The 21,979-nt window shown below is 34.2% G+C and overlaps 5 protein-coding genes across 6 annotated transcripts in view; 3 read left to right on the forward strand and 2 right to left on the reverse strand.

Moving 5' to 3' along the window:
* Window positions 1-4,023: 4,023 nt before the first annotated feature.
* On the forward strand, window positions 4,024-6,444 carry LOC134832922 (mitochondrial import receptor subunit TOM70). The gene is made up of 2 exons (XM_063847147.1): window positions 4,024-4,211; window positions 4,538-6,444. The coding sequence occupies exon 2, from the start codon at window positions 4,561-4,563 to the stop codon at window positions 6,289-6,291; it is 1,731 nt and encodes a 576-aa protein (XP_063703217.1). The 5' UTR covers window positions 4,024-4,211; window positions 4,538-4,560; the 3' UTR covers window positions 6,292-6,444.
* LOC134832923 (ATP synthase subunit g, mitochondrial) lies at window positions 6,437-7,057 on the reverse strand. The gene is made up of 2 exons (XM_063847148.1): window positions 6,916-7,057; window positions 6,437-6,771 (listed from the first exon to the last, which is right to left on the reverse strand). Exons 1-2 carry the CDS (start codon window positions 6,953-6,955, stop codon window positions 6,512-6,514), a joined length of 300 nt encoding a protein of 99 aa, XP_063703218.1. The 5' UTR covers window positions 6,956-7,057; the 3' UTR covers window positions 6,437-6,511.
* A 102-nt stretch (window positions 7,058-7,159) lies between these two features.
* Window positions 7,160-9,649, forward strand: LOC134831509 (tRNA (cytosine(34)-C(5))-methyltransferase). Its single transcript, XM_063845251.1, has 4 exons — window positions 7,160-7,798; window positions 7,855-9,138; window positions 9,198-9,347; window positions 9,410-9,649. Exons 1-4 carry the CDS (start codon window positions 7,228-7,230, stop codon window positions 9,514-9,516), a joined length of 2,112 nt encoding a protein of 703 aa, XP_063701321.1. The 5' UTR covers window positions 7,160-7,227; the 3' UTR covers window positions 9,517-9,649.
* Window positions 9,650-11,234: 1,585 nt separating this feature from the next.
* On the forward strand, window positions 11,235-14,286 carry LOC134829818 (dipeptidyl peptidase 3-like). 2 transcript variants are annotated; one of them, XM_063843091.1, is made up of 4 exons: window positions 11,235-11,402; window positions 11,459-11,611; window positions 11,674-13,420; window positions 14,046-14,286. In XM_063843091.1, the coding sequence occupies exons 1-4, from the start codon at window positions 11,283-11,285 to the stop codon at window positions 14,198-14,200; spliced, it is 2,175 nt and encodes a 724-aa protein (XP_063699161.1). In that variant the 5' UTR covers window positions 11,235-11,282; the 3' UTR covers window positions 14,201-14,286. The 2 variants fall into 2 exon arrangements, with proteins under 2 accessions (XP_063699161.1, XP_063699162.1); XM_063843092.1 differs by having other exon boundaries at window positions 14,049-14,286.
* A 1,743-nt stretch (window positions 14,287-16,029) lies between these two features.
* The window catches only part of LOC134830592 (tyrosine-protein kinase Dnt-like), a 68,997-nt gene continuing 63,047 nt past the window's right edge, over window positions 16,030-21,979 (reverse strand). Inside the window, exons 2-5 of the mRNA XM_063844128.1 lie at window positions 17,459-18,557; window positions 17,150-17,369; window positions 16,513-16,589; window positions 16,030-16,450 (exon numbers count right to left, since the gene is read on the reverse strand). Of these exons, the coding sequence (XP_063700198.1) occupies window positions 16,339-16,450; window positions 16,513-16,589; window positions 17,150-17,369; window positions 17,459-18,557 (1,508 nt within the window). The 3' untranslated portion in view covers window positions 16,030-16,338. The remainder of the gene's footprint in view (window positions 16,451-16,512; window positions 16,590-17,149; window positions 17,370-17,458; window positions 18,558-21,979) is intronic.

Consider the following 21,979-nt stretch of genomic DNA (forward strand, 5'->3'; position numbering starts at 1 on the left):
CAAATCTTTTTTATGAATTTTGTTTTTTTACTAAATTTTGTAAAAACAATTTTAGAAAACCAAACATTTTATACAAATTATTACTATACATGGGGGGAAACGAAACGATATAAGTTTTTTGGAACACCCTTATCGTGTGTGTGTTTGTAATTGCCCTTCTTTAATACACAACCAATCCAAGAATTTTGTCCTCCTGGTTTCTTCGTGAACATATTAGAACTACTTGCTCACCATTTTTTTGTAGTTATGTGTTCCATGTGGTACTACAATGTTTTTAGTGTTTTCGGTACATCTCGGAAATTTGTTTCAAACAAATGTTAAAAATGAAACATAAAATGACAAAAGAAATAATCATCCCTACCGCAGCCAATAATAAGTTTTGGGTACGAGGTCTGAAAGAAAAATATAAAAAAAATGTCAAATATCATAAGTTAACTCTCTAATAAACATACATACTTCATTCGAATTTGCTTGCTTATTCAAGATACATTTTTGTGATTCGTAAAAGATACTACAATAGGTATTTTTTATTTGCTTTTTATACGGCTACTGCTGAAGTAACGGTCTAAACTTGCGCATGATTGGAATGACTTTGAGGTTTCAAATTGAACTTGTACCAAGACAACATGCCAAGAGGATATTTTCAGATCAAATTTTGTTTTCCCTTAGTTAAAAAAAACACCTGTCAATATTAGCAGTATTTAGCAATAACTTAGTCATCGGAATCATCTCAATATTTCCCTAAGGATATGCTTAATAAGGAAAACACAAAATATTAAGGATTATTTTAAAAGAAACTCAACAACAGTTTATATTACTTGTTGTATTTTCAAACAAATCACTCTAGTAAATTTTTTTATCGTATGACTAAGAATTAGTAACTTTTTTTTTATTTAACCAGAATATTAAATATTAAGTCATAATTTAAAGGATTCATAAATTGGGTAAATTTTTATTAAATGTGAATGAAAAAAATTGTGAAAATTTGTTTTGCATGAAAAATTCTGAATACCTCAGTAAATGCGTTGAAGCTTACTGATTATTTCTATAAGAATTCTGTTGTAATCTCGTTTTTTGTTTTGTTTTGATTATATGCAACAAAACATTTAAAAATATTGATGAAACAACGTTACAGTCTGACTAGGGTAACAGCGGTATCCAGAGTACTTCTCTCACGATATGTGTACGATCAATAATTTTTTGTTCATACCCACTAGCAAGACCGGCAACCATATATGAGCTCTGTCTGTGCGAACATTTTCCAGCTTCACTGCAAATCCAAAGAAATGAAAGAGTGCAACAAAACAAGAAGAATATATTTTTACATGTGGATAAGGAACTTATTCAGACTTAACATATGTACAAACGACAAGAAACTCATGTTCATAAAAAATAAACCAACAAACCGTGAGAAAATTTGATGATTCGCGTAGCTGCCTTATCAGGACCTCATATATTTTTGTTTTTTCAAATTTAATCTCATTCCAATTTTAATGCTAATACACCCAACATTAGGATCTACTATTATACATAAAACCTTGGGACTTGTGTTATCTCATGTAAATTCATTCATATAATAAATCAATTAGAAAATACCTACACTTTTATCATGTTACAATTTATTAAATTCTTATATTTTACACCCAAGTATCAAAATATTAATAAATATATTTTTTTTTAAATTTAATTAGGTCCAATTGAATTTTTATCTAAATCTTTAAAGATATTTTAATGCTTAAAAAACAGGAACAGAAGAAAAATAAATAAACCATTAAATACAACTAAATCATATTTTATGTATCACAATTATAACCGGACAAGATATCTGTTTTTTATGATAGTAAAGTTAATTTTTATTTACCTGACTCTCTCCGTGAGAAAAAAGGAGTACGTACCATACATATACCATCATAGGTACTGACAACATCTATCCCAATAAATATTCCAGTATTTTTCATGGGAACAAACCGTGAGAACTATTTAGAATTCAATCTCTTATTTTTAACAGGACAACATGAAATGCCTCGTTGCAAAATACATATCTTGCTCCTTTTTAACTGAAAATCATTATATCATGTCGTATTCACAGTGAAAATTTTGTGAGTGTTTTCTGCTTTTTGTCTCTGTACACTGCACATCAACTCTACACAGCAGCTGGAGGACAAATGAGAATATTCATTTGTACAAAAGAAATATTGCTCATCCAGTTCCCCGTCATTCGTAACTGAGATGTGGACGGGAAAGGGTTGCTTATTTTGAATTGCACAGAAAAAAGCACAGAAACGCTATTTAACGACAAGACACAGACAAAAAATTAACCGACACTTCGTCAGATATTCGCATTAAAGCGAATGGTTACGATTTTCAACGTGTTTGTGCGATCAGAAAGAGCAATGTTTCCCGAATACCAACCAAACAGAATATTAAGATTACTATTGTGAACGCGCGAATATTTTATTGTATATTCGTTCAAAAACATTCATTTACCACAAACATGTGACGATAGGAATAGGAGTTGATAATTGTCAAAAACAAAATGAAATAGGCGAAAAACGTTCTAAGAGGGAACGAATAAATATAGCAAATTTTCATACTTTTCTGCAACGTATCACATTAGCAAACAAGTGCTTCTTTTGAGTATAAAATTTAGTTTTTTAAGGTCATAAATAAATACCAAAGTATATAAGAACCTCATTAAAAGAGAAAAACTTGGATAATGGAAACTTATTATTATGATTATTATTTTATATGAGGTAGACATTTAATATGAAAATAGATTCAAAATTCTCAATACGTTTGTAATTAAATTGATAAGAGAAAATATGAATAAACCAACGGAAAAATGTTAAACAAATATCCGCTAGTGTGTGGAATATAAAAAGATTTATATTATTAATATTGGTTTCTATTAGGAGAACATACATAGATAACAAATACACATTAATAAATGCATGGTGACCAGACAGTGAAAAAATAATTCTAGTGTGGGTGAACGACCTTCGTCTTGTTGCCTTGATGTCAATACTATAAATGTAGAGCATTTGAGTGATAAAACGACCATGACCCACATCTTAGAGGTTTGCTTAGGTCGCTTGTTCCAAATACCTAAATAAAAAAAATGTACAGAGAAACCAATACGTCTACTTAGAGAACATTTGAAAAAAGTTGCAACATTGTCCTCACTATCCTCTGAAGTAACAAGCATCCATAACGCTAAACTGTATTGTCCAAATTGTTGATTAATATTTTTGTTTGTGTACAATTCTTTTTGCAACAACAACTTAAATTTACACACGTCTCGTGTCTTTAACCTTTATTTCTTTTTTGGCTTTGTGTTTCGCATGAATTTGTATTGGTGGTCATGCGAATGGAAACTTACCTACATATGACACAAAATATTTTGGTATGACGTCGGCTCATATGTACTTCCATAGAGCGTTATCAATTATATTTGTGATTCTTTGAGTATACTTGCTAATTTTCCTCAATCAGACGACATTTTTTTGGTATTTTGGGAAATAGAATTCGTATTTTTAAACCGCTCTACTATTAGTAGTACAAATTGTTTAATTAATTTTATTTAGGTTTTAATGAATTATTGAATTATATTGCTGAAATAAAGGAATTGACTAAAAAAGGCTTTTTAGTAAATGTTGGCATTGACGAAAACTTTTTGATTGAATAAGTTTTTTATTAAAGAAAGTAAATCATTGAGCTAAGTAGAAGAAATGTTATCTAATTTTTCTAAGCAGAAAACTTTTGATCTAGTTAATCTTTAAAAAAAATACTTAAATTCACTTAAAAATCAATTTGGGAATTTAAAGAAAATTAATCAAATTTGAAATATATTTTGACTATTTTGTTTTCTTGTTTTAGACAAAATTATTGGATTTCAATTGAAGTTTAAACATATTCATCTAAAAACGATCAAAAATTTTGAATAAAATCAACAGCATGGATGACGCCAACGGTTGAATTAGCATGGAACGGGAGAAAAATCGTGAAGTTGAACCGACCAATTTTGATTCGACGAGTCTTGTGGTGTGACAATTTACAATACCTTATTTTATCGCAAAAACACACAAATATTTGTAAAATTTCCGGCATAAATATCGAGACACAGTGTTCACGTCCAAATGAACTCATTTATAAAAGAGAATTAATTTGTCAAAATTGCGCAAGAGTATAAAATTGTAAATTGAGTCTGGGAGGTAAGTCCCGGTGAAGTGATAATTTTTACCGTGTTCCATGTTTAATCCACATTTTGTCGGAATCATTTAGCAAACATGTATTGAGAAAATGTTAATTAAGTTTATATTTGGCATCAAAATAGGGAAAAATTGTGTAACACCGAACACACATGAGAAATTTCATGCCTTGCTACGATTATCTCCTGTTTGTCAGCATGAAATGTTCTCTCGTAGATGTTTGTTGTCTGATATAATACACATTTATTAGATAGTACTTACATATTTCGTCTTCACACATGATTGCCATTTGATGTCATTCAATATTTCTTTGTTTTCTTTTGTTTCAGTTCGAGGTTTATCATCATTCAACATGTCATCTGGTAGTACGGGCTCTTACATTCCTCGGTGGACATTGGCCGCATTGATTGGCACGCCGATAGCACTTGGTCTCAGCTATTTATACTTTCGCAAACAAGCAAGTGCCACTGGAAGTGAGGAACGAAAGAAGCTCGAGGACATCGACAAGTCAGTATCGATCGATGATCAGAGCGAAGTGGCACCCGCGTCAGCAGCTTTACCCGAACTGAGTCCTCTAGAGCGTGCTCAAAAGTTCAAAGCGGAAGGCAACAAACATTTCGGCAAAGGTGAATACGATAAAGCCATTTTGTTGTACGACAAAGCAATAGAAGAGTGTCCGAAAACGGATAAAATAGACTTGGCAACGTTTTATCAGAACCGAGCAGCAGCGTACGAACAATTGGGCTCTTTTGCAAAGGTAATCGAAGACTGCACGCACGCCTTAGAACTTAATCAAAAGTACGTGAAAGCACTGCAACGAAGAGCTCGTGCCTACGAAAAGAGTGAAGATTACGAGAAAAGCTTGGAAGATATCACTGCCGTTTGTATATTGCAGAGTTTCAGTGTACAATCGTCTCTTGTACACGCAGATCGTGTACTTAAGGCACTTGGTCTACGGCATGCCAAAGAGATCCTTGTCAATCGGAAGCCCGTCAAGCCATCCAAACATTTCGTGAAGAACTATTTCGCTTCGTTCCTGCACGATCCAATCGTGCATATGTCCGTAAGCTCGGGTGACGGTCCTCCGCGTGGCTTCGTTAGAGCAAAGTTGGCCTTTGACCGACAAGAATACGACGAAATTATTCCCGCATGCACGGAGGAAATCGAATCGGCGAACGACGATACGGGTTATCGGAATGCCGCAACGTTGTTGAGAGCAACATTCAACGTCATTACTGGCCGTTTTGATGCAGCCAACAAAGATTTGGGATACCTGTTGTCACAAGAAGACTTGGATAAACGTATGAAGGTGAACGCTCTGATCAAATTGGCGTCATTGGAAATGCAAACAGATAAGGGAATGGACTGTTTCCAAAACTTTACAAAAGCCGAGCAAGTTGACCCCACGAACTCGGACCTTTATCATCACCGTGGACAGGTATACACGTTACTTGATCAGTTGGATAATGCCTTGGCGGACTTTACAAAAGCCGTCGAGTTGTCGCCCGATCACGGAATCACGTACGTTCACAAATGCTATGCGGAATATCGGATTGCCGTACAAACGCAAAATCGCTTCAAACTCAACGAAGTCATGGAGGAGTTTAGCAAGGCGATAGACAAATTCCCCGATTGCGTTGAATGTTTCAGTTTGATGGCTCAAATATTATCGGATCAAGGACAATTCGGACCTGCAGATTCCTTTTTCGAACGTGCCTGTAAAATTGACAAAGAAAATGCGACAATTCTGGTCCATCGTGGTCTACTGCAACTCCAGTGGAATGGTAATATAGAAGAAGCTCTGCGGTATATTAACGATGCCATCAAATTAGACGACAAGTGTGAGTTTGCCTACGAGACACTCGGCACCATAGAAGTTCAACGTGGAAATTTAGAAAATGCAGTGAAACTATTCAACCAGGCACTAGAATTGGCCAAATCAGAAATGGAGCTTATTCACCTGTGTTCGCTTAAGGATGCAGCAATCGCTCAAATGAACGTGGCTAAGAAATTCGGAATAGACATTCAAAGTATAGCGGCGCAGGCGAGATCAAATTCAGATGCTTTTATGCCAGCTCAATAGGAAATGAACTATTTAGAGACGCAATAGTCATTTTTGTATAATTTTTCTTACCTTGCAGGATACCTCAGTACGCGCCTAACATTTTTGATTTATATTTTATAGAGACCTTTAAAAAATATCAAATAAATTTACACTTTTTGTTGAATCAATTTACTTTAACGTGTTCATTTTTTATTGTTTTTACTCGCAATTAAATCGCTACACCAAAAAATACCAAAGCTTAGACATCATATCCGACAAAGTGGCGTTTACCGATGCATTCGCCAATGTAGAACCAGAAAATGACTTCCATTGTGACTACAGTGTTAACAGTGGCCTCCTTGACAGTCACATTTTTCCAAGCTCCATTCTTGGCTCCGCTAAGCAATCGGCCGATTCCTTCACGAATGGCTGGGATGTCAGCGGGAGAAGGTGGAGTCAACTCAACCTTGGCGTATTTAAGGAAAGTGTTGAATTTTGGTGTTCCTTGGCGGATCAAAGCTGCAAAAAAATAATGAGTAAAATTAATGACAACCATCCAATCAGATTATGTAACAAAATTTTTTAGCGAAAATATGGGAGAAGCAAGAAAAATATCCAGATAATTTGTAGTCTAATGAAAAAAAGAGACACCGAAGTACTCACTCGAAACAAGTCCTTGACTCTTGGTGACTAAACTTGCCATTTTTAGATAGTTTTCTTCTCGAGCCGAATTCACAAATACAAATCCCGAGAGAATGGCGATGACAGTGTCAGTTCTTTGCACGTTTGTCGACCCATTGAACAATCATTCGTCTGCCCATGCTCACTGGGGCCGGCAGGAATCATTTTTTTTGCATGCTGGGGCACATCAGCTGATTGTCAAACTTTTCAAGTGTGCCATGGGATTGATTCTATCATTTCGTATAACACGTGAAAAATAAACGTATAAATAAACCGACTAAAAATAATAAAATCATGGCTCGTAAACGAAATAAGAATCAGCTAGCGAAGAAAAACAAGCAAAAAAGGAATGATCGTCTCGTGAGTGCTGGCTTTGATCCTCGTGGCAATCAGCCGTATCAAGAAATCGTTCGTGAAAATGAAAATTTCATGAATTACTACCAACACCAAAAGATTTGCAAGACACCGGAAGAATGGGACGAGTTTCTAAAGGCACTTCGCACAGACCTGCCTTCAACGTTTCGCGTGACGGGATCCAAAAAAGAGGCCAATTTGCTGAATGATGTCATCAAAAAGGAATTTCTCGCGGAATATGTCTCCGTTGTGGCCGAGTTGCATCAAAAAGACAAATCTGAGGTTCCTCCTCCACGAAGTTTCCCTTGGTATCCAGGTGGTCTGGCATGGGAGCTAAATTTCACGAGACAAGATATTCGTCGATCGGAACCGTTACTTCGTTTACACAATTTCTTAGTTACGGAGACAAACTCCGGCAATATTAGTCGACAGGAGGCTGTGTCAATGATTCCGCCACTCGTGCTAGATGTCCATTCACATCACAAAATATTGGATATGTGTGCGGCGCCAGGTAAAATCTTTAAACCTTGTAAAAAAATAAAAAAAATTATAAAAATGTTTTTTCAGGATCCAAAACTGCTCAAATTATCGAAGCGCTACACAATGATCAGGATAAGGGACCTCCAACTGGATTTGTTGTTGCAAATGATGTCGACAATAAACGTTGCTATATGTTGGTTCATCAAGCCAAACGACTAAACTCGCCTTGTTGCATGATCGTTAATGCCGATGCTTCGGTGTTTCCGCGCATGAAAATTCAAAATTCCGAAGGAAAGCTTGAATATTTAAAGTTTGACCGAATTTTAGCAGATGTTCCGTGTTCGGGAGATGGCACAATGCGCAAAAATCCCGACATCTGGACACGATGGAGCATCGGACAAGGAAACAGTTTACATGGTTTGCAATATCGCATTCTCAAGCGAGGCTTAGAGTTACTAGACATTGGTGGACGAATCGTATACTCGACCTGCTCATTGAATCCCGTGGAAAATGAGGCCGTTATATCGCATATGTTGCAAGAGTGTGACGACGCTGTTGAATTACTGGATGTTAGCAAGGAAGTGGAAGGACTAAATTATAACCCCGGTATGCAATATTGGGAAGTTTGTGATAACACTGAAAAGAAGTTCTATAATAAGCCAGAAGATATGCCAGAACGGTTAGCTTCGATAATTCGACCATGCATGTTTCCGCCTCAAGATCCAGAGGTGCTTAAAAAACTAAATCTCGAACGTTGTATTCGCGTGTTGCCACAACACAATAACACAGGTGCCTTTTTCGTTGCTGTTTTAACGAAAAAGAAGGCTCTGCCGTGGCGAAGGAACGAAGATCAAGATCCCCCAGAATGGACTGCCGCAGAAAAAGCTGCTGAAGATGGAGCTCCACCACCTCCGAAAAAACGTAAGCAACATCAAATGGGCTTCAAGGAAGACCCTTTCTACTTTTTCACGAAAGACGAGCCCATGTTCCTGGAGATCAAGAAGGAATACGACATTTCCGAGGACTTTCAACCGGAAAACTTACTCCGCCGAAGTCTCGTTGGAAAGACAAAATATATTTACTACGTAACCGAAGCAACGCGAAATGTAATATCTTCCAACGAGAAATCCATTAAAATTATTAATGCTGGTATTAAGGCTTTTACGAGATGTTACAACAAACAAAGTGACAGATGTTCTTTCCGTCTTGCACAAGAGGGATTACCGTCTTTGACCAGTTTCATAGGGCCAAAGCGACGTATTATAGTGGAAAAAGACGACTTGATTCATCTGTTAAAGAACATTGATCCAACCAATCCGCCAGAGATCACGGATGTTGGCAAGAAAATGAGAGATCAACTGAATTTAATTGGTAAGGAGCTCATATATTTTCATCGTTGGTAAAAAAAAGTCAGACTTATTCTCTTACAGAACCAGGCAGTTGCATTGTAACGTATGAAACAGACGAAATTTGCTTGAATGTTGCTGCATGGAAAGGAGTTAGAACGGTCAGAGCTTACACGGAAGTCAACGATGCTGTCCATTGTCTACGTTTACTTGGAGCAGATGTTTCTCAATATGGTAAATTAATTGATAAGTTTTTCGTTAAATCCTAAAAAAAAACATATTTTTTTCGGTTACAGAACAAAACAAATTTAAAAAGGTTGAAACTGCCGACGAAGTAGCAGAAGAAACAAATGAAACAACGTCAGACGCTCAGCTAATGGAAGAAGTAGCTGAAGAATCTTAAATTGCCTTTTATGTAGGACATAATGAATAAATTTATTTTTTAAAAAAGTGAAAATTATTTTCATGACAATAAAAAGTAAAATACCAGTCGTCTTACCAAAGCGGGTTCTACTTTTCAACCAATTCGCCTCCATACTAATTCAATTTTTGTTGTTGAGCGCCATCCATTGATAACGTAGGAATATTTGTGGGGGAGAGGGTTCAGAAAATTTATGGTGAATTCCGACGAAGGGGGAAAGGATAATTCTGCATTCTTCAAAACAGGTTATTAAAAAAAACATTGAATAAACTTTCAAATCTTTTTGAAAAATTCCTTTGAAGCTCCATTAAACTGATGTTTTAGAAATAATTCAAAAATTTTCCTCTTTACTTAGTCCAACGCCATTAATGGATAGCGCCTCATGAGACGAATAAAAGTGATAAGATGTTCCTGAGTAAAATTCGGGTAAACAAATAGAAAGCGAAAAATGGAAGAGATTCAGGAAGAATCAGTGCCAACAGGACCTACTTCGAGCTCAAAAATCAAATGTTTGATATGTGCATCTCGCGAAGTCGTTAAAACTGATAAGACAACGGTCAAGGAACAGCTTGTACTATTTGAACAATTGATCGAACAAAAGGTATTCACTTCTCGATTTTGATTTCTATTTATATTTCATTATCTTATTTTCTTTGCAGACTGATGACAAAATACAAATTGAGAAAATTGGTTTCTGCAAAACTTGTTCTGACAGTTTGGACTCGTATAAAAAGCTAAAGAACACCTGTATGAAAGCCTGGAAAGCTCTTCGGGAAAAGTCAAATCTTGTTCCTGTTATTGTGACACCAGAACTAAAACTTTTCCGGATTGACGATGCTGGACCTGGACTTAGAATCACAAAGCAGACACATAATATCACTAAAATTCAAACAGTTCAAAGAGTACAACCGAAAATAATTAAACAACAACAGGATCCTTTGTCGAAAGTGAATAGTAGTACAATGAAAGCTTCCGTAAAATATTCGCCTTATAGTGCAAAAAACAAATCACCCATTGTGTCCCCATCGCAATCCTTAATTCAGAAAAACTATTGCTACATTTGCAATCGCGTACAATCGAATCTGCAAAAACATTTGGTAATGGCTCATGCACTAATTGGAAAAAACTCTCAAATAACGTGCAATGATTGTGGTCTGGTTTGCTCTAATGCAAAATCTTTTCTGCAGCATTTTCAACATCATCATCAGCCTTCTCAAGAAACGACTGTCTCACAACGTTCTATATTACCTTCAAATATAATTAAGTTAGAAAAAATTATTAGCTCGATTCCTCCGAAAACACAAAATATCACAAAAGTTAAAGAACAACATGGAACTTGATAAATCTAATATTCGAAATAAAATCATTCTCTTCGATAATTTTAAATACGTAAAGATAAATAAACACTATTGTACTTAGTAAATTCGAAAAAATATTTTCATAAATGAAGGCCCGAATGAGGTATTCCAAATTCAAGACAAAATGTTATTCAGAACACAGACGGTAATGTATAAAATTCTCAAATTTTCTTTATTTTTCAACTGCGTTTTTTTTTGTTAGAGTTTATCGTATTTTATTTTTGTTCGTGACTTCAAAATATTTTTTATTTATTTTGCATGTTCATTTGAACAGACATTGAAAATATTTTTGTGACTTGCAACAGCCTATGATCATCTGTTTTTGCAATGTTTACAAAAGCGTTTCAGTCTTTAAGTCGTATTCCAATTAAGAGGTGCATTTACATCAAAATGTCTGAACGTAATCAATTTATTCTTCCAAATACTCAACCGATAGCCGAGCTGGACTGTACTACAGCTTTCGAGAATTTAAGCAACCAAGAAAAGCTTTACGCTCATTACTTTTCCAAGGTAAGAAAACACCGGCATTTTACTTTATTTGAATAAAATTATTATTTTTAATTCAGGCTTCCTGGTACGGTTCATTGATCACTTTAATGCAAACCAGTCCAGAATCACCTTTAATTTTTTCACTGCTACATCAAATACTTCTTAAGGATAGTCCAGAAGACTTGAAGGCAAAATCAGAAAAAGCTGGCTTATCAGAAAGCGAGTTCAATGTAATGCTAATCAAATATTTGAATTTATGTATCTAAATTTATCTTACGAATACAATTTTTAGGCATTTTTGGTGTATTGTTGTGGATTTCTAGCAAATAGTGGAAATTACAAAGGGTTTGGCGACTCCAAAATTCTTCCAGGACTTTCAGAGATAAAGTTTGAAGCGCTTGTGAAGTCGACACAAGCTTATCAGGATAATCCAAAATCTATCGGAAAATTGTTAAATTCAACATTATCGCTGATTTTCTCATTAAGTGATCGAGAAAAAACATTAGGTCTGAATCCAGAGGGAGTTACAACTTACTTTTCATCGAACTGTACAAAAGAAGACGCACATATCGTTGACGAGTTTTTGAAAGCGAAAAAACTAGAATTGTGGAACGCACGCACATTTAAAACTGTTAAAGACGGTTCCAATGTTTATGAAATTCGTTTTGCTTCCTTTTTAACGGATAATACGGATGACGCTGTTACTCGTTCAGAGGAAGAATTCAAGGGCAACATTTTCAAACTAACACGCGGCGATTACTCACCACTTATGAAACTCGTTATCAACAATCTGGAAAAAGCAAAAGAATTTGCAGCAAATGAAAATCAGAAACAGAGGATTGTTAATTACAATAAAAGCTTCATGTCAGGAAATATTGGAGATCATAAAAATGGATCGCGTTACTGGATCAAAGATAAAGGACCAATAATCGAAGGAGATATTGGTTTCGCGATGACTTATCGAGATCCAGCAGGAAGTCGTGGAGAGTTTTGGGGTTTTGTAGCGGTCGTCAACAAAGAAATGTCGAAAATTTTCGCAGATCTTGTTGTACAAGCCGAAACCTTGATAAAAGATCTTCCATGGGGAAAGGACTTTGAAAAAGATGCATATCTCCGACCTGATTTCACTTCTTTGGATGTTTTGACTTTCGGTAGCTCTGGTGTACCAGCTGGAATCAGCATCCCGCCATACGATGAAATTAGACAAAATGAAGGTTTTAAAAATGTTTATTTGGGAAATGTTCTATCAGCTCGAAATCCCTTAGAGGTGTTCTCATTCGTCTCTGATGATGACCAGGAGTTACTGAAAAAATATAAAGGACCTGCGTTTGAGCTCCAAGTAGGATTACACGAGTTATTAGGACATGGAAGTGGCAAACTATTTCGCCGAAATGACGATGGAACCTTCAATTTCGACAAAGAACGTGTGATAAATCCTCTTACGCAGGAGAAAATCAAATCTTGGTACGAACCAGGTGAGACGTATGACTTAAAGTTTAAGACTCTAGCAAGTACTTATGAGGAAGCCAGGTCCGAAGCAGTAGGTCTTTACTTGTCATTAAATAAAGATGTTGCAAAAATCTTCGGACACAGTGATGAAAAATTGATTGAGGACCTAATTTACGTAAATTGGTTATCGCTAGTTCAGAAAGGTGTTGGTGTTGCTTTAGAATTTTACAATCCTATTCAAAAGACCTGGTTACAAGCACATGCACAATGTCGTTATGTCATCATGAAGGTATTGTTGGAAGCAGGTGAAGGTCTACTTACAGTTGAAGAAATAGAACAAGGAAAGAATCTCCGATTGACTCTTAATCGTGAAAAAATCTTCACTGTTGGAAAAAGGGCGATGAAAGAGTTTCTCACAAAATTGCAAGTCTATAAGGCAACTGGCGACAACGAGGCAGCAGCGAAATTTTATAATCATTATGCCGAAGTTAATGAAGATGGGCCACATCCTTGGGCCAAATGGCGTAAAATTGTTCTTGAACACAAACAACCTCGTATAATTTTCGTCCAACCAAACACGGAAGTAAAAGGTAATGAAAATTTCAATTTTTCTTTTATAAAATATTAGGACGCTACATTACTGTTTTAACTTTTTGTTTAACTTTTTTAAAAATTAAAAATTTTATGAAATATTACCAATTTTTGATCTTTCTTATGATTTTTGATTAAAATTTTAAGTAGTCTAAAATAAAAAAAAAATAATACCGTAATCTACATAATGCTAAGAGAAAAAAACCGTTAAAATTCAAATGAAACGAAAAAATGTAGATAAATTAAGAGAAGGCTAATTTTGAAGTTAAGAGAAAACAATTTCTCTTAAATTTTTAACATTTTTAAATATTTTTTTAAACAAATTTTAGTTGTATTTTTTAATGTTTTTGACACAAAAATGATAATTTTAAAATAAAAATACATAAAAGTACAAAATTAGTTGAAATTTCAAATATTTTAGTTAAAAATTTTCAAAAATTAGAATTTGAAAAAAAAAATGTTAAAAGAACGAATTTTGACTTCCATTTTCGTTAAGAGAACAGATTTTTAAATTCTCTTAGCATTAACAGTTACTTTTTTGATCTGATATCAAATCAAAAACTTTTTTTGTGACAAAAAAATCGAAATAAATTTGGAATTAATTTGACTTAATTTAATTTTTAGCAGACAAGGAAGTAAAATTGGTTACGTATGAGTCTACCTTGAATGGGTTCCTTCAATCTTGGAGAGATCGGTTTCCTGACACCTCGGTCGACGACATTTTGGAGAAACTTTATGAAGCTGATAAAGAGCATTTTCAAGATCTCAATCAGAACTAATAATGATGCGTTAAGTTGTAAATAACTCCGTAAAAAGTGAATTTTCATTTAATAAACGTTATTTTGAAACAACTTTGACACAGTTTTTGTCATACAATTATAGTAATTGTTTTAAAACAAACAGTAGTGAGAGTGAAATTTCTTTCTTTTCAAGGTAAGTCAACTTCTTTTTATTACTCATCGTTCCGCTTTTATTTGACGAATGTTTATCTCTCTGTGTAAACTAGTTCATATATGTTTATGAGACGAGTGCAGAGGCATTCTAGTTTTGCATATTAGTTGTCAGATTTGAAAACAAAAGTGTTAATCGTATAACGCATTACATATTTCGAGACAGTGCCGTAACAACTGTTTCATCAGCTACCGTTACAAGAATGTTTGTATCGTCGCCACTGCTCGTGTTACAACCGACAGAGAGTGATAATTGAATAAATGGTTTGGGAACTATAATAAAGGTGCTTTATTATTGCTACTCTTTTCGACGAGAACAATGAGACAAAAGAAATGGTATAAAATGCGGTGAAAATTAGAGGAAGTAGTTTAGTAAGAAATTGCACTTCGTTGCGCTCACACTTCTCGGCGATTTTATTGCATCTATATTGTTTCAGAGAAAATAATTGTTTAACCTACAAATCCACATCAAAATGAGATCAATGTCAATTCTTGTGTTTTTACTCAATCTCTTCGTGAGTTCATGGCAGGTAAGTTTTAAAATATTAATAGATATGGCATCAAATGCAATAGTCATCATTTCATTCATATGACAGTTTCCAATTGAGGAATCCGATAATCTCGTAAATGCTGTACAACAACCAACCAGTACATGGATCGGAAGTCCCGAATTAGAACTCATAATTGACAGTGACCGATATGTATTGACAGTGATTGCGAATAAAATACACGAGTCTAGACTACCCGACGAGCTACGTCCTGCTGCTATCGAAGTTTTCAACAATGCCCAAGATGTTTTGAGGAAATGTGAATTTGCGTTCGCAGACTCTCATCGACAAATTTGGAAATTCAAAACGTGTATTGCGGATCTGCTCAAAGAATCAATTATGCTCCTTGAGACAATCAAAGAACAAAAAGTCGTGACAACAACTGGACAAACAACCATGATAGACATTAGTCAATTTAAGTTGAAATAGATCTTAGGTCATTGTGATTCCATCGACTAGTACTTAGGGAAGTTAATTTATGTATTTATTTTTAAAGAGGCGAGAAAAAAGTGAATAAATGATATGAGTAAAAAAACTAAATGTTTGACAATATTATTCCATTATTTTATTTTTCATATTAATTATATATACATTTCTCTGTTTTTTATGTCAGTAAATATAATTAGGTCATAAACTCTTACTCTACCGAAAAACGTTATTTGAGTATCTACAGAAAACATTTCTTTTAAATATATTTATTTTAATATAAATCATTATTCATCGCTTAACTAACATGTGAGTATATTATATATAAAATATCTATTCTATCAGTTATTTTTACTTTGTATATTTCTTTATACTAACAATTATCATCGAGTTTATTATCATTTCAATTTATAGTATTATTTAGTATTCGCAATTATGTTTTTTTTATAGATTTGATAGTTAATTAGATATACTATTGATTATGAGATAATGTAATCCAGAGAAACATTTTATTTTATATTTTAATATATTTAGTCTTCATCACATTAATATTGGACTACACTATTGAAACATAATATTGTAGGTCATGGAGGTACTTTTATCAAATTAAAAATTATTGACCAGAAATAAAAAATATTTACAGAAAGAACGGACACTCCGTAGTTAATAGGAAGTATTTCGTATAATTTTGGTGCTCAAATACCTTCTAAATTTCTAAACTAAAAATAATTTTAGAAAAACATACAGTGAAAAATATTTTTTAGTACCTTTTATAAAAATTTTAAATGCCTCTTTAATCGTTTATTTTTTATAAATTTCGTATTTTTTTTTTCATATATTTGACTTGTCAAATTCGAAGACTGTTAAAATTATTTCGAGTCATCTTCTGACAAATACTACGAGTTAACATTTTTTTTCACAAATTAAAATAGGTATATTTATTATTTATAAACATTTTTTTTCTTCTTACATCTAGATTTTATACTCTAATTGTTACACAAATCTTGTGATTTGTGAATAAAAATCTTGTAAGAAAATCTGTAATTGACAGAACGTTGGTCGTTCTTGCGGCAGTAAAGCCCAGCAGTAAGCCATAATAGCAAATCTATAAAAAAAAAACAAATTTATTAGTTATGTGATGTGAATTTTGTAAAATTAAAAACTTACAATTCATCTGGGCAGTTAACTGGTTGCGCTAACCGAAATCCGTCTCTTAAATAATGCTCCATTTCGAAAGGGTCAATCTGAAATGAAAAAGGAGGAAAAATTGTTCAATGACATACTAAACATGGGGAATGTCAAATCAAATTTGTGGGAGTTATTTGTCAGAAGGGGTGTTTAAAGGTGAAAAGTGACATTAATGGAAGCTGAAAGTGATCGTTATTAAATTTAAATGTCTCTCCAGGTGGAATGAAGTTTATGGAAAATCTTGCATAAAAAATCAAGTGCGACGTCAGTGATTAATCGAACATGAAAAATTCATTAAATAATTTTCAAAGTTGCTGTCATCCTGAATTTTTCTGTTTTTCTTTTGTATGTAAACGAATGGAATGGTAGAAAAGTGAGAAGAGAAACAGCTCGTAACAACTAATACAATTAAGTTTGCTTTTAATATCGTTACAATGGAAATATAATTTTCTTGGCTTTGTGTCTGAGAGAATATGTTTACCCCGTAATCCCAGTATAATGCTGTAACTTGCATGTTTGGAGATTAAAAAAGAGAAAGAAGAGACAAAATTTTCGGTTGTAAGGGGGATTCGAATATTAAAGTCGAACAAATGTAGATTAAGCAAAATAAATTTACCTCGGCATATGGCTGTCTAGCAAGAGTACACAGTTCCCACATAAGAACGCCAAAAGCCCATGTATCTGAAGCCTCGCTAAATCGTTTTATCTCCAAAGACTCCAAGGCCAACCATTTAATGGGGCGGTTCTCGCTGTCGCCTAAGCAATAATAATCTCCTGGGAATAAATCACGTGACAGTGAATTATCAGCTAATTTCACGAGTAATTGGTCGTCAATACTGAAAAGCGGAAAAAGGGAAAAGGAAAATTTAAATTAGTTTTCGTGATTAATTGGCCGCTAGATGTTTGTTTTTATTATAATACTTACACACAATTACGTGCAGCAATGTCTTTGTGGATAACTCCATGGCTGTGTAAATGGCTGAGTGCCTCGGCAATTTGTGTCGACATTAGGACGATTTGGATTGTGGTGAGAGATCGAGCCATGGGTTCTTGAAGAAACAGTTTCAAGTTGCGCGTGTTATTTGGTGCTGGATACAATAAAAATGGTGCGGTGTGATCCTCGATGGAGACACCCAAAACCGATAGAATACCGGCATGCGAAGCACCATACAAACTCATCCCCTCTTGCAGAAGTAGCGATACCTGATTTTGGGAGGCGTGTTGCCCTACTGTTTTCACAAGTACATCCTGGTTTTCGTTGTAAGTCCCTTTATAGACTCTTCCGAAGGTCCCTTCTTGTAGTAGACTTGACAGTCTTACGCGACACCTTTGTACTGTGAGTTCTGCGATGCGGCGATGTAGCTCTTCCGGCTCTGAGGGGGGCTTGCTCCGCGGTAGTGTCGTGACCGTTGGAGCAATCGAAATGGATGGGGCAACGGAAGGTGGATGAGCCGGAAGCCGCTGAAAACTTGAAGTGCGAATGGGATGGTGGGTGGGGCGCTTTACCGGGCCCCGAGCACAGTATGCGATAATGATCAAAATGCTAACCAAAATGATGGCCATGATGCCTCCAATGGCCAGGGTAATTAATCCGCTGGGAGGCGAGGCGAGCGTTTCTTGTTGCAGTGGGTCATTAAGCAACAAATTCTCATTTTCTCCTTGTAAGCAAATCTTCTTTCTCCTAAAGACGAGCTCTGTCACATTATTCGTGACCCGATTCAAAGTTATTTCAATTGTGATGGATAATTCTACTTCTGCTGCTCGAATACCTGAGCACCTGAGAGCAATGGCAAAAGTCTCAACTTCAGTAGGAACTTCGCCAGTGCGAGAAATGTTCATTGCCGGTCGCGGCAAAACTTCGGGATCCGACGACATAATGTGGATCCTGTAGGGCAGAGGTTTGCCAGCCAAACTTTGCCACGTAAAAGATACATCTTTCACATTTGCTGGTACGGGTACTTGGAACTGAAGAGCATATTCATTCACGTGACCATCTCGAACGTAATACAACTCGGCAGATAAACCTGTAAAGAGACAAAATGACATTAGTAAAGTTTTTAAAAAGACGGGTGATTTTATGTTTGCTTAGAATCATTGCCATAAACCATTCAACCATCTGTCATGGACAGCCAGATCAAAATCATATCCAATAACAATAGCGCACACCAATTTCAAGGTGTTTTGAATGCTTTATTATCACTACTATTTTATAAAAGGCATGTTGAAATTTTGTCGTTCCCTCACAAAAGAACGGATCTCTTATTCAAAAACACTCGTGTGAAAGGATAAAACGTGAATGGTTCGTCAAGGATTATGAAATGTTTGATATGAATTGAGCTTCAATTTGATTAGATTGTCAGTGAGCTACAAAGAACGACTTGTCATTGAGAATAAAATGTCAAAAAGGTTCAAATTTTATTTTCTCTGTGACTGCGAAAGTTTATTATGGAAAAGATACAATAATGAAGATATGCAAAGCTCTCTAAAATATTTCAATTTTTAAATAATTTAAAGGATTATGGACAATTGGACTCTTGAGACTGCAATGAGAGCTGACCAAAATCCTACCCTAGCAAAAAACAAATCAAGGTAATTAAGCTTCAATTAACATAAATAACAAACAAATTACATTTACGAGAGTGACTTAATGAAATTTATATTGCAAACTAATTAATTTCCTATTTTTATGAAATTACCCAATTTGTGATTTGTTTCTCCAATTCTAACAGAAATGTATCAAATAAAGGGGGGATAATCGATTTGATTCTCATACTAGACATATAACCAAGACAAAATGTGTTCCTTTATAGAGCATAGATGTTTGCAAAGCAATAAAATATCCATTGAGGAGCAATGACGCGTGAAATTGCCGACAAAAAATCCTAAAAGATGAACATTTGTCACTTTCTCGTCAAATATCTTTAACTTGGAATCCTTTCTAATTCCTATTTTTACATTTCACTAAAAATAAATTTGAACAATTTCATCCAGCTGAATATTAAATTACATAAGGTCACGAAATCAAAGGATATGTGAAAAAAAAGAAGAAACGTCTAAAATGTCTGTGTGGTCTCTAGAATCAATAGCACAGAGTTGGTGTCGCATCAAACGTAACATAAACAAATTAAAAGTTACGTAACAACAGTTTAGTTCCATTTAATTCAATTATGTATCTCACATAGTTAAATGTCATGCACGCAAGACACATCACGTATGAAACGAGAAAAAATAATAAATGTACAAATAAATGACTCCCTGTTAAATATCGTCAAAGAAGGAAGGAAAGAGGGAGTTTTATTTACCTAAAAAAAAAATGTTTGTTTTCGCTTATGCAGGCAGCGAGCACAAACTTTTTCTTACATACCTAGATATATTAATAATAATGGAGAGAGGAACTTAGGAATGGAATGATGATGATGATATATTATTGAAAAGCAAACGAGGAAAGGTTATTTGTTATAATTTGTATTCACTTCCAAACCGGAAATACACGAATAAATGAGACTAAGCACGAGCCTTTTTTGATCTACTTTTCGTTATTTTTAAATAAACTGTAAGACAAACAAGAAATTCGATACGACGACATAAAACACACAGAAGAATGTCCTATTTTTAATGATAAATGATAATCGAGAGTGACTATTGCGATGAGAATCGATCCATATGGCAGAGTCCTGTTCAATATAAGGCTTTAAGTGAAAAAAAAGATGATGATGACAAATAACATTCAATTATGTATGTGGAGTAAACATGGTCTAATGTACTCATATCCATCCTTCTTCGTTTCTTTGATGGATTTCTTGACCTATATTATCGTTAGTCGTCAATTTCTCAACATTTTAGTTTTTTCATTCAAATAAAAAATAAATGTCTGTCATTTGATTTATTGTTTTACGACATGAAAATGTCCTCAGAAAGTGAAAGACATAAAACTTGAATAATGGTAATAAATAAAAGTTGAATAAGTTACTTCAAAAAACCAAATTTAGACAGACTATATTGATCTAATTTAAAAAAGTTTACTGCATTAATTATAAAAGCATGAAAAATCTCGTGAAAGAAATTTCATACAAAAAAAAATAATATTAAGAAAAAGTACACTTTTATTAGTTTGCAAAGTTCAGTACGAGTAATTTTTCTTCTCCATTTCACTCCAATCCTGTTTCAATCCACTTTTCTACTACACCGATGAATTTATTGTCTCTAAAAGACCGTCATGTAAGTAAGAGCTCTTATGTGTTGTATGTTTGATGTAATAAAATAATGTTTAACTTTTATATTTATGTCGTGCAAGAAAATAAATATAAACTGTCACCACTTTACTTTACTGAAGCACTCGCAGACGTACACGAAGAGTAAATAAATTTATAAGCAGGCTTCTTGCTATTTTTTTTATCATCATTTCATGTAGGAAGGAAAACACAAAAGATGAGAAAACTAATGAAATTGCACAGAGCGAGTTGTGGAACACGCAAAGACACATATTCAACCTCAGATATCAAATGAACGCCACTCTACCAGACACCATTTATTAAACGATGTCCATTTTATTGTCTTAACAAACATTAATTACATAAAACAACAAACACAACGTCCGTTGTTTCATTATAAAAAAAGAAGAGAGAAACCCAAGTCCAGTCCAACCGTCAATAAATGTCACGGTAGCGTCGTCATTCATTAAATATTATTATTACAAAAAGGAAGCGCCTCTCTTATGTTGGTTTTTTCTCGCAAATAGCACTCGCACACAGGTGTTTGTTTTCGCTTATCATACAGACGACTACAATTGTGTCAACAAGTGGTTTCCATGTTATTTCAAATAGTTTGTTTTGCAATCAATATCCTTCGCTTTGCCATTTCACGTGCGTATGTTGGAGGAAAGGGGCAACATGCGGTAATCAATCAACTTCCTTTGTACAATCATGCTCAAAAAGGTGATTGAACTATCGGTAGTGCACATTATCATTGTAGTAAAATTAGATAGACGTCAAAAAACAAGCTAAAATTTTCAACTACTAGAAACTGAGTTCATTTTTTTTTTATTTTTCTGCAAAAAAAAGTCTAACAGCTGCAAATTTTTGGTGTGATTTTTTTTTCCTACGAAATGCTGTCAATACCATCAAAAAATAATCTGTAGACATACAATGAAATTGTATTCAAACAAAGTCTTTTGTGCCTTTTATCGTTTCAATAAAACTCAAAGAGTACTTTTTTGTGTAAACTGAGACCAGAATTTCCTTTTTTTCCTTCTGTCTCACTTATTCACAATTATTTAAATAAAAAATACATGTTATATGATACATTTCTTCCATCATCATCATTCATCCAAGAAAACGATCAAATAATAAAATTTACAAAGAAATAGAATAATAGGAATAAAGAAAAAAAAAGACGATTTAATTTTTGTTTACTTTCAAATTAAATTGTGATGCAATTTGAGCTTTTA

This window comes from Culicoides brevitarsis, chromosome 2, assembly GCF_036172545.1.
Source record: "Culicoides brevitarsis isolate CSIRO-B50_1 chromosome 2, AGI_CSIRO_Cbre_v1, whole genome shotgun sequence".
NCBI classification, from domain to species: domain Eukaryota; kingdom Metazoa; phylum Arthropoda; class Insecta; order Diptera; family Ceratopogonidae; genus Culicoides; species Culicoides brevitarsis.